Source organism: Catharus ustulatus, chromosome 21 (genome assembly GCF_009819885.2).
Source record: "Catharus ustulatus isolate bCatUst1 chromosome 21, bCatUst1.pri.v2, whole genome shotgun sequence".
Lineage (NCBI taxonomy): Eukaryota > Metazoa > Chordata > Aves > Passeriformes > Turdidae > Catharus > Catharus ustulatus.
Genome location: NC_046241.1, coordinates 5,134,955 through 5,147,459, shown reverse-complemented (window position 1 = coordinate 5,147,459; position 12,505 = coordinate 5,134,955). Strand labels below are relative to the sequence as shown.

The 12,505-nt window shown below is 47.8% G+C and overlaps 1 protein-coding gene across 2 annotated transcripts in view; it reads right to left on the bottom strand.

Annotated features, from left to right (window-relative positions):
• The window catches only part of COL27A1 (collagen type XXVII alpha 1 chain), a 141,394-nt gene that overhangs the window by 49,720 nt on the left and 79,169 nt on the right, over positions 1-12,505 (bottom strand). For both annotated transcript variants that reach the window (XM_033077501.2, XM_033077502.1), the window contains 4 exons: positions 12,020-12,064; positions 6,371-6,424; positions 3,569-3,622; positions 2,778-2,831 (listed from right to left, as the gene is read on the bottom strand). In XM_033077501.2, the coding sequence (XP_032933392.1) occupies positions 2,778-2,831; positions 3,569-3,622; positions 6,371-6,424; positions 12,020-12,064 (207 nt within the window). The remainder of the gene's footprint in view (positions 1-2,777; positions 2,832-3,568; positions 3,623-6,370; positions 6,425-12,019; positions 12,065-12,505) is intronic.

Below are 12,505 nucleotides of genomic sequence, written 5' to 3'. Positions count from 1 at the left end.
ACATCCAGAATCCTCTCTGAATCTATTGAAAGCAGCTGTTGTTCAGCATCTGTTCAAAATTAATAATAACCAGGATCTGCTTTTTAGATGTCCAAATACAAAATCAGACACCTCATCTTGGGTATCCAAATTTGATCTTTTCAGCCAAATACTGACTTTAAGTAACTGTTGCCCTGTTAATGCTGCATAAATATTGATACTGGCAGTTAGATACTAATTTAATGTGGACTGTTGGTGTTTTGGATGATCCTGTTCTCCTTACAATTACAGACAGATTTCAGGTTTTCTTTTAATTTGGATTTGTACACATATGATTCATTAATGTACATACAGAAAATGCAGAAATCCAGTTTCAGAGTAAAAAAGAAAATATCAGTGTAAAAAAAAAAAAGGATATATCTATTTACAGGACTTAGTTCTGTATCACAGCTTTTAAACCTGGTATTTAAAATTAGTACCTTGCTGCTGTCAGAAAAGAAAACCTCAAAATGACACATCCACTCCTCGCTCTCTCAAACATTCCACATCAAATTTGGCTGTTTAGATATTAATAACTTTTACCAACTGTCAGCCCTGCCAACTCCACCACAGATCAGAACAGAACTGGACTGTGATCTTCCTACTGCTCCTATAACTGCCATTTATGAAGATTTTGCTTTTGTGCATGGCATGTAAGTTCAGGATACAACTGCTGAGCTGTTCTCACTCTGTATGGAAAAGTCAGTTTACTGTAGCTGTATTTGTGGTCTCAGTTTTGGTTGTGAGGACAGTGGTGGCTGGCACAGGCAGTGGATGTGTCAGATGCCTGTTTTATAGAGATTTTTATGATAACCATGTACTGGAATGAAATCCTTAGTTGGTATTTGGAATCTCCTCTGGAAGTCTCAGCCTATCCCAAATACTTTTGAAAATACAAGGAGAGAAACATTCATTGTAATGGCAAATGTTGAGGGATTCCAGCTAGATACCCTGCTGGAATTTCAATGAACTGTTTAGAAAATAAGAGATCTTTAATATTCCTATATATACACATTATTTTCAAAACTGTATATTAACAGAGAAGATGCACCATAATGGTGAGTAAGAAGAGGAAAAAGGAATTCACAGGCCCAGGAAGCTGAAACCAAGGGCAAAGTTTCCTACTATTGACTTTGCTTCTCATTTTCAGTCATTCTTTGTTGAATTAATCAGCCATCACTGCTAAGGCTCATTCAAAGATTTTAACAGTTTAGGACAAATAACAACTGCATGCCTCAGGTCTGGCTTGAAAGGCAAATAAGGAATGTTTGGTGGAAAAACAGCTGGAGTTAATGAGTGGGGATTTGATATTAGGAGATTATTTGATTTACTGGCTCTGTGGGGAAGTTTGGCTTATTGAATTATGACTTTTTAAAATGCAGTTGTGGAGCAAACATTTTGCTTGGACGAACTTGATATTTGCCTGCAGGAGAAGAGGGAACTGAAGGAAGCAGAGGGACCTGGGGAGGGTCTCAGCTCCCAGAGCTTTGCTAAGAGGTTTTGGTATCTCCACCTGGATCTGATGCCTCAGCTCATGCTGTTGCTGTACCCCAGTGAAGGCAGACAAAATTTGGCTTCACTTGAAGGCACATTTAGTGGTGCTCAGGGCTGGAGCTCTCTGCCACAGAGCAGACACTGCCTCAGCCACGGGTGCTCAGAGCAGGGAGCAGGAGGGAGCCCAGCTGTCCCCAGGTCATGCAGCAGCTACCATGATGGGAAGGTGCTAAAAATGGGACATCACAGATATCCAGTTGTCTCCTAGGCTTCTGCCAACAGCAGGTGCTGCCATGAGGGGCCACAGAGCAGCTCAGTGCTGGGGGCTGTGGGTGGCATTGTGCTGCTTTTATTGTAAGGACCTGGTGCTACACTGCTGCTCTCCAGGCAGAGATGGGTCACCCTGAGGGGATGATTGATCTCAGGTTTTCTCTTTTCCTCACCTCCACTCACTTGCTACTGCACAGTCTGTGTCCAGGCAGCAGCTGCCTGCAGCCAGAGCCCCCAGAGCATCCTCGAGCTCCTGGCAGTGGCAGAGCTGACCCTGATTTGGAGGGCACACCTTCGCCCCTTCCTGGGCATTGCACTGCTGTGATCTTCCTCCCAGTTACCAGCACTGTGGGAGTTCACACACTGAGCAAAATCCATTCCCTGCACCCACCCAGGGCTCCCTTTTTGTTGGCTCCAGCAACACTCGTGCTGCTGGGAGAGCCCGAACTGCATCTAAAGAACATCTGTGGGAAACTGGAGCCAGGCTGAAATCTGCCTCCATGGCCATTGCATGCTCCAGCCACAGCTGCAGTGTGCCAGATGAGCCTGTCCACATGGAGGGTCTGTCTGGGGTAGCTGCTCTGCTGCTCCTCAATGCCACAGCTTTGACCACGCAGGACAGTCACGCTGCATGATGCGGTCAGTGTGATAAGTGACCGTGATAAATCACTGTGACACATCACTGTATCACATGGTGTGAGCACCACACTGCCAGCCATTCCCAGCCCAGAACACCCTGAACTAGAGAGCTTGTGTCCTGCTAAAACACTGAGGCTGGGTTGTGACTTTTACATCCCTCCTTAGGGAAATGAGCAGCAAAATTTTGAATTAAGCATTGTGCTTTATTTTGTCTCTTTCCATGTTGCTCCCATTCATGTCCCTTTTCCCACCTCTCTCGTTCATATCAAACTCAAATAAACTGGAATACAGTTGTTTGGCTTAGCCCATGAATGCCCAGGATGTGGTATTACAAGGTGATGATAGCCTTTACTTACTGTTGGTCCAGGGATCCCAGGAAAACCCACTGCTCCTGGCATCCCAGGGTGCCCCTGAAAGGGAAGGAAGAAGAACATGCCTGCTGTGACTGTCCACAATCTTCCTCCAAGTGGGAAGACAGGAAAAATTACACTGTTAGCTGCTTGCAAGGGCAGGCAGATCTGATATTTGTCAGGGTAAAATTGTTTAGGGGCAGAAGGAAATGGCCAGGCTGTCACTAGCCCAGCTCCAACCTGGCCAGTGATATCAGCAGCAAGATTTTTTGAACAGCCCAGAAGAGAATGGGCTGAATTAACATGAAAATATGTCTTTGGGTCTTGTGCTATGGTAGACAGGAAATAAATGTCACAGCAAGACAAGATCCAGCTGAGGTCCCCACTGTTAAATTCCTAAATGTAGATCCCTGAAAGGCAGAGCACAGCAAGGCACTGTGACTGTGCTGCCCAAGCACCCTGCACTTCCAGTTGCTCTGGGCAGCTTGGACAGATCCCTGTTGGTCTGTTCCAGAGCCAGGATGCTTGGGAACAGGCAGTCCTTGACACAGCAGGTCCTCAGCTGATGGAGCCACAGAACCCAGTGCTGCACTGAAGGGGAACCTGCTGGACACAACTGCTGGGGAGAGGCTACACCTCAATATCCCCTCAGACAAAAACTCATTCCCATCCCTTCAGACACAGGAAGAAACTGCAGCTGTTGTCATGGAACTAGAAGACAGGAGAAGGTGCTGTTTGGCTAGGACAGTGACAGAGAGGTAGCAGCAAGAGTGAGAGGATGCAGACTTACTCCTTACCATCGACCCCTTGACTCCTGGAGGGCCTGGGGGTCCCACTGGGCCACGGTCACCCTAGGAGAGAGACAGGTGCACAGGGAAGTGTGATCTAGAGCAATGAAACAACTAAAAAAATCCACAAATTCATGTCTATGCCATCAGCTTTCTACCAGAAATGCTTCCAGTGCTACTCTCCTTCCAGCCATCTCAGAGGAGTGGAAGGATTGCAGGAATTAACTAATCCTCCACATCCCAAGGGAGGGGACTTCACTCTTGCCATCAAAACACCAAGGTATGAAGGAAACAGGCACATCACCTTCAGTTCCAAACAGGGCTAGCACTGAACCCAAGGAAATCTCCAGCCCTTCCCACCCAAGGCACGACATGCCTGTTCTGCAGTGTCACAATCCCTACATGTGCTGGCATTTTCAGAGCCATGCATTTGAAGTCTGTTGTCACAAGGCCCTGCTGAGAGCAGGGAATCAAGCTGGAAAAAACCAGAGATGCTGCCTGGTGCTTTCAGAGGAGGCTGTGGGTGCTTTGGGGGAACTCCCTGTCCTGTGGCTCATACTGAGTCCACAGTGCCAGCAACAAGGACCTGGAGGTCTGATTTATGAGGGGCTCAGAGCTGGGTGACTCCCCAGCCCACCCGAAAGAAAGGATCCCTTCTATAAAAAACTTAATGTCCCAAAATGTACCAAAACATCACTTATTCATTACAAAACTCTTCCTTATCCCCACATGCAGCCCATCTCCCTTTCCATGAACACATCCTTGACCCAAAGGAAGGAGACAAGAGGGTGAAGCCCCCAGGAGCACCACCACAACCTGCTGATGTGAGGGTGACATGAAGGTCACCCAGGCTTTAGCAGTGGGACACCAGCAGCTGGCAATTCCCACACAATTGTGTGTAGTCTCCCTCCAGCCCCAGGGATGCACTGGGAATTAGGTGTGTTAGGTTTGGATGCTCAGGGGGATGAGGAAGGAGGATTTAGCAAATGCTGCCAATTAGTTTACGCCCAAAATCTGACCTACCTTCCAACAGCAAAAAGCGTAAGGGGAAATATTTTCTGGGCTCTAAGGAGCTTATTAAAAACAAACCCCAGAGTTTGTGTTGTCACCAGTTGGCCCTTGTAAACCAATGCACAGATTTTTTTTTTCTCCCTGAATGAATGGATTTTATTAAGTGTGTATTAACTGTATTGTTCTCTTTGATAATTTTGGGATTCTACTGGCTTCAGTCTTAAATTTTGCAGCTCTCAGGATGGAGATTGCTGACTCAGCTATGTCTAATGAAAGCATATTTCCCACTTCATTTAGCTCACAAGAGCGTAGTAAGCTGTAGGATACTATGCCAACTGGAGGCCTGGTTGAGGTTTTGATTTGATGATAGCTATTTCTGTCATCCCTAAGTTTGTCCTGGTAGAGAAGCCTGATGGAAATCCCAGCTGTGCTGAGGATCTCCAAGGGCAGATTTTCAAAGGACAGCCTGGGTTTGCCTTGACACTGATGTAACATCATCACATTACAGAGCTGATCTGCAAGTTGAGGATACCTCATGTGGTCAAGGCTTTGGCATGGAAGGCACAGGGACAGATGTGAACTTAATGGAATGGAGAAAAAGATCTTCCCATGTTTCCTGCATGGTAAATGCCTTATTCTTCATTCAATTCAGGGCTGCAGCTGCCAATGAGACAGCTCATTTAGGCACCAATTTTCTGTGTAACCACCCTGGACACATCACAGACTCTTTATCCCTCTGTTTTGTTCTCTAAAATACAGCCCACATCATGTCATTCTTTTCAGTTCTTGTGGGCCTTGGCAGCTTGGACTGAGACTGATTCTGCTACTGCCCCACCGGGGCCCACAGGATGGAAAGGCCTTTCCAAAGGGACAATAAAATGGATCTGCAGCAAACACAGTATAACTGTCACAGAGTCTTTACATCATTACCCAGAGGACAGGGCTTGAAGCAATAAAAGTGAGAAAGAGAGCACTGATGTGTGGAATGCATCGTTTTATGCTCTTCACTATCTTTATGGCTGCACTGTGAATAATTAAACCACCAACGAAAACCAGCAGCGTGCGAGTGAGGTACAATGAGTGACAGAGATGATTTGTCTTTGGGAACTGCCTCTGAATAAAAGTTTACACTCTAATAGAAAACAAATTAATGTCCTTTTACGTTTTTATGTGAAATAAAGCCCTTTTTATTCCCTTGGAAGAGGTTTGTGGCTGTACTGTACACAAGAGGGCACCAGCCCTGAGCGTGCCCAAAGCAAACAGGGGCAGCCAGATGGGATGGTCCTCACCAGATAAAAAAGGAAATATTTGGACCAGCCTTTGCTCAGATGGATGGCTACACTCTTGTACACCTGAGAAATTTCTGAGACCTCCTGCTTGATGCAGGTTCTGCCCTGGTCCTGTGTGACCCCTCTGGCAACCCAGAGCACACCTCTGCAGAAACCTGTAACCTCAATCCCATGGACTCCTCCCATGACCAGCAACACAGGGCTGATAGATCCCTCATTCCCATAAAAACCAGAGCTGACTGTTAAATACAAACCCCTGGCACATAACGAATGAGGAAAGTTAATTTTTCAAAGAATATTTGACAGCATCTCCCTGGAGGGGAGCACATGTTAATTCCTGAATGAGAAGTGGATGATTTTGGCCTGATCCTAGTCTAGCTCAGACACCCTGGACGTGTTTCATTCCCAGCTGGGTGTTGCACTCACATGACAAATCTCCACAACCCTTCTCCCACCCCAGCCTCCCTACCCTGCAAAATTACAACCACCATTTCATAGCAAGCAATCCTACCTTTTCTCCTGCTATTCCAGGCTCCCCCACCGGACCAATGAAACCCATTAGACCCTGAGGAAAGAGAAGAGCACAACTAATTTTCAGTTTTTATTTGCTGAGAAAGTAAACAGTTCCTTTGGTCCACCTTGCTGGTTGCAATAGCACAGCATCCCTCGTATAATGCTCAGTAATTCCTACTGGCTACCAGAGCGGATGGAGTTGCTCCCGGCCATGGGAATGTCTAACTCCACAGCTGGTTCTGCTTTAGGCACCAGCTGCAACAGCAGCACGAGGATCTGCAAGAACCACAACACACAGCACAGTGGATGAGTGAAGGAAGGAAGGCCGAGTCCATAGTGTGGCTTTGTTCTGTGAGCTTTTCCCAAAACAGCTTCCCCAGGAGCTCCTGGGTTGCACAGAGACAGAAACTTGCCATCATTTTAGTGGCTGACTTCAGTGGTAGACTTCCTTGGGTTAATCCAAGCTGCCTCAGCCCTTTGTGCAGACTAATTTTGCCCTGGATAGTGTCGTGCTGGTGGGATGCCAGTAGGAAATAAAGGTTCCTGCAGCCAGAGGGGCCAGCAGGGCAGTGGATCTCACACACTACTCAGAAACCATCTTGGAACAAAGCTCCAGTCTAAGCTCAGGGTTTAACAACGTTCGGGATAACGAAGAGATAAACAGAACTGCTTTTAATTAGGAAGATGGAAACAGACGCAATCTCAAGAGAAGATTCCTGAGAATGAAGATACAGCAACCTCCCCACCAGCTCCAGAGGTTTCTGGTTCTGGAGAGGCAAGGGACTGTCCCCTCTGCCACTGCAGGCACTTGATCTCTGTGCTGTGATGGAAATACCAACTAGCCATGGGATAACCGCTACAAACAGAAAAGCTCCACTACCCTGTAGGGGTGACCCAGCCTTTCTGAAGTGGTCTTTGCTCTGAAATGGCCTTTGTGTCTGAAGCTGAGGCAGTCCTGGAGCACAAGAGTGTCACCATGGCCAGGTTGCACGGAGCAGACACCCATGAGAGCAGAGCTGGGCTTGGCACAGATTGCCCAGTGCAGGAATCAACAGGAGAGCAGAAAACTCTGCAACATCTGCCTGTGCAAAGTTACCACTGGGTGGCATTGCTGAAGGTTGCTGGATCAATTGTCCTCTCAATTACACACAAGTGCAGGTACTCAACTGCATCCAGTTTCTGAATTTTTCCAATAGCCCAAGGCCTCTGTTATGGCAGAGAATGAAAAGCAACAAAATGCAACTATAGGGAAAAATAGACAATTAAGCAAGAAAGAATACACCTCTTGTTCACTTCCAATTTCTTGGAAAACCTCTGATCTCTTTGTCTCTCTCCTGGGAATACGCTTTTAAGAAATTTCTGGTTCCTCAGGCCAGTCCCTGCAGAAGAGGGATCCCTGCTCTACAGCAAGCGTCGGACCCATTCAGAACAAAACTGTTTCAAACTCCTTTCCAAGGGGTGCTGTATATCCAAGCTCAGGCTTGAAGGCCATTCTTCAGATCCACTGTGCATGGCAGCATCAGCTTCCACCCTAAAAAGCCTCTCAGGAATCCAGGTCCTGAAGCCAGGTGTGCTGGTGGCGCTTCCCAAGCTGGCCTGCTGGTGCTTTGCAGGGATCTGAGCACACCAAGAGCCCCCAAAGCCATCCTGAGACACCCCATGATGTGCTGCTTGTTATGGCAGCTTGTGCAGGAACCCGCTGGCATGGCCAACACTGGCCCTGCTGCACAGATCAGCTCTGGGATGGAAAGGGGGCACAGCCAACATTTCAGCCCAAACCCAGGGAGAATTCTGCCTGTGCTGGTGCACTGAGGTATTGCACAGGGGAAGATGTCACTGCTCCCCATGTGAGAGGAGAGTCCCATGGTGTGAATGTGAGATCAGAGCAGGGACCTTGTAGCTTCCAGCACAGTAGCTCTGCAGTGTTTGCAGCCAGCACTGTCTGCTCTGGGCTCAATTAACCAACATTGCTGTGTCCGCAAGCAGACAAAATCGAGATAGATGTGTCCACACCAAATAAATCTCAGTAAATTATCAGGAGTGAAAGAAAAACCAGGGGGAGATTGGGTAATGATGTTCTTCACTGGCCAAAATGGGATAGACACTAAAGGCAAGGAGATTTAGGTTTTAAGACAGAAAGATTTAGGTTTTAAGAACCAGAAGAGCTGCCAGTGGCAAATATTTAATCAAAGCAGACATGAACTGTGGTCATTGCACTAAAATAGCTGTGGCACAACATATTTTTCTCAGGTTCCCAGGGTTGAAAAGAGGGCCTGCATCAAACACTGCTCTGGGCCGTGTGTGTAATGATGCACGTGAAGTCCCAGCAGCGCTGGCTGCCCGGATAAAGGCCCACACTATACAGGAAAGAATGTAAAACATTTATATTAGATGGGAGTTCAGCATGTCGCTCATGATTCAGTCTGCTGTATTCCCCAGCCAAGGGCATGGCGGAAAAGGGATGGACATTGTTAAAAAGTTGCTGGGGGCTTGGAGGGGGGAAGGAAAGGAGGGGGGGACTGGTGGGTTGTAATTCCTAACTCCTGTCTTGCTTTCCCCATTTATTGTCCAGCCCTGTCATAATTAAGCCCCCCCTCTTGGCTCCATCAACAGAGAGCAAGTCAGCAATGAAGCCTTGCATAAATCATAGCCCATTTGGGAGGAACAAGCCCAGCGTGAGCAGGGTCTCCCAGGGACGGGACCGCCAGTCGCTCCCAGCGGGAACCGATCACGGCCTTTCTGTTCTACTGGTTCGCCAGAACTCAAAACAAAACAAACCGGGCACAAAGGACGGGAGGGAGTAAATGTACAATCCTCCCATTCAGATGAAAGAAAGGGAAAGTAAAACAGTAAATATCGCAGTTTAAAGGAGGACGCTCTGACCCGCAAAGAACAGCCATGTGGTTTAACCCCCTGTGCGCCGAGCTCAGCTCTGCCTTGGGCTGCCACCACCCTGGGCAGGGAGGGGAGGGAAGGTGGAGATGTGCTGTCACAACAGTGTCACATCACAGAGGCTGTGAGCACCACAGTGCCTGAAAATCCCTGACCGAGATGTGTGCAGGTCAGACACGCCCTGGAGGAGAAGGTAAATGGGCTGGGAAGGAGCAGTGCTGACATGTGGGGAGCACCAGTGCAATTCCCTGCTCCCTTCCTGGTGACCCTCTTGGCCTTGACCACAACAGTCAGGACCTCCCCACCTGCAAACCTGACATTACAGCCCCTCTGCCTTGGAAGGAGAGGGTGCTGGTGTCCTTTGATAAATTATCTTAGAATACTGATACTGGGACAACATCCTTTGGCCTTAAAGGACGAGAGGCCTCCAAGGGGCCTTGGCTGCCCTTCCCAGCACAGACCCTGACACAGACCGTGAGTGAGCAGGGCTGTCACTTCTCGTACAGGGAAGGGACTCAAACAGCTGCTCCTGTTACAACAGCACCTCCCCAATCCCCACAAGTCAATTGAAGCCTCTTTTAGCTGGCACAACCCTTCACTGGGATTTTCTGGTGCCAAGCAGGGATCCCTGGGATGGCAGCACCTTCCTGTCTGCTGTAGGGTGCTGCTTCTCCCACAGGGCACTCTGACCTTCACCATGCACATTTTGGTGACATTTTCCTGCTGGGCATTCCCAGCTCTGGGACAGCAAGGCTGGTGGTTTCCCTGGCCAGAGGCCCCATGTTCCTCTTCATATCCTTCTGACTCCATCTACAGGCAAGGAAGGGTTAACCCACACATTTCCAGGGTACTGGGGCGCCCGGCAGCTGGAATCCTTCCAGCACATGGAGACAACAAGCATCTCATGAATGATCTTCCCGAGTCTGTGTCCTTGCAATGGAAAAACAACGCATCAGGGACTGCCCTGTGGCTTAAAACCTCATTTTTCAATGAGAGCTCAAGTATCACTGGAAACCTGACAGAAACTCCCATGCTTTCCTAAACAGATGTCCCTAAGAAAGGGAATAAATCACCAATGAGATGGATGGGTGATGTCTTCTTGTGCTGTTATTCTGAGATTTTCTGCTCTGAGAGAACCCATTTGTCAGGCAGAGCAGCAGGACTGAGAAGTGTGACCACCCTTACTGTGGAACAGAAAACATCAAGGTCTCCACAAGAGAAAACAGGGAGAGGTTGATGGTGATGAGGGTTGAAGGTGATGGTGTCCTCAGTGCCAAGGGCCCAGGCCCATCCTCCCAGGGCTCTGCAAAAAGCCAACCCAGCCCAACACTGACTGCTGAAGTTTAAGTGGAGGGAGGAAGGAAACCCCAGCACTCCAGCATCGTTCAGGGGAGGTGTGATGGGAGAGGAGCTCATTTCTCATTAGTCTGGTGAGACATTTTTGTTCTAATGACTTGACTGGTTCAGAAATGGAAATTTTCTGAGTGATATTTCTAGACAGAGACTAATTGACTAAGAATAACACAGGCAGCTTTCCTACCACTGTGCTGGTTTCAGTGTCAGCAGAGGCCAGCTGTGTTTTCCTTTCAATGAACAGTGCCTACAGTTCTCATTCAAGGTCAGTCCTGAGGGAAGTTAAAGAATAATAATCCTAATGATGCTTTGCCCTTCAAGGACAAGGTCTGCTTAAGGATCTCAAAGCACTTCTAAATGTTCATTTTTAACAGCATCCACAGGTGCCACTTCAGAACAGGAGGCACTGAGCTAAGCTCTGCTCAGGGCTGTCTAACACTTCCAAAGAAGGGGAAACTGAGGCACAAAGCACTGGCAAGTGTTGCCTGAGATTGTGCAGAATCTGATAAAGCTGAAATTAGAACTCAGATGTGGGGAACAACTTTGCTCCTTCAGTAGTTGCTCTTCATGGAGCAAATGAACAACCATAACACAGAAATGGCTCTAATTTCCAAATAGAAGTAACCATCTTTGACATATACTGAGGCTGGTATCAGACTGCTGGTACTGAAAAGAATCCACCTTGACTTTTTTAGACTTGCTTGGACAGACATCCTTGGAAGAAGTGAGCCCTGGCTGTTGCATACAGGGGAAAAAAGAGCCAGAGAGGCTGACAAGCTAAACCAAACCAAACCAAACCAAACCAAAACCAAACCAAACCAAACCAAATCAACCAAGTGTGCTGACCATTCAGCAGGGCAAGTGTTGGAAGGACAGCAGTGGTGAGCAGCAGCACCCACAGTGCCAGGGCCAGCAGCCACAGCCAGCTCGGTGTGGTCATGCAGGAACACACAGAATATGTTGGAGGCTCTGTGGCTTCACTTTCAGGGCTGTTGGTGGACAAGTTTGTTGGTTTCAATCACAGAGATGTGGGAACAATTGTTGCTTTTTCCTTGATGCCTGTGGTTCCCCCAAAGCCTACAGGGATAATGCATGTGCTGGGTTATGCCAGCAGAATGTTCTCTATGGAATTACAACTAAATGCAGCTCAGTGTCTCTCTTCCCCAGGGTCTGGTTTCTCCTCTACTCCCCAGAAAATCTAGGGGAAGTGAAAGCAACATAGCACCCAAAGCAGAGAATCCTATCCTTAAAACCTGCATTGGCAAGGCCTGGAGCACCAGGGCTGTGGGCAGCTTTGGGGGGCCAGAAGTCCCTGGCCACTGCTCTCAGCCTGCACTCTGGGTACCCAGAACATGTTATACAGAGGAGATAATGAAGGAGACAAGGAAAATAAGGAATTTACCTGCTCACCAACTTTGCCTGGTCGGCCACGGTTTCCTGGCTCACCCTGCAGGACAAGGAGACAAAGGCACAGGGGTTACTGCCAGCCAGACCCTGGGCACAACCTGGCTCTTTGTACACCCATTATTTGGGCTGCAAAGTGTGAATTGGGCAAAATCTGTGAGAAACGTCTTACAAAACCAACTGTGACTTGGAGAATAATCCAAAATAAGAAACATTATTGAGACAAACATGGAGCAAACACTTGCTGTTCTGGAGTGAAATGCCCCAAAATCTGCTCCTGCTGTAGTAAAATAACCTTCAGAGAAGCACATTGAAACATAAGATATCTATTGCTCTGTGGCATAGACCCAGCCTAGTCCTGGTTACTTTATCTCAAAGTTTTACAAAGCATAAGAAGAAAAGACAACCCAAATATGCCCAGGCCATGCTCTACTCTGATTTTATTGCCATAAAACCTCAGACAGGCACATGTTACTGTCACATG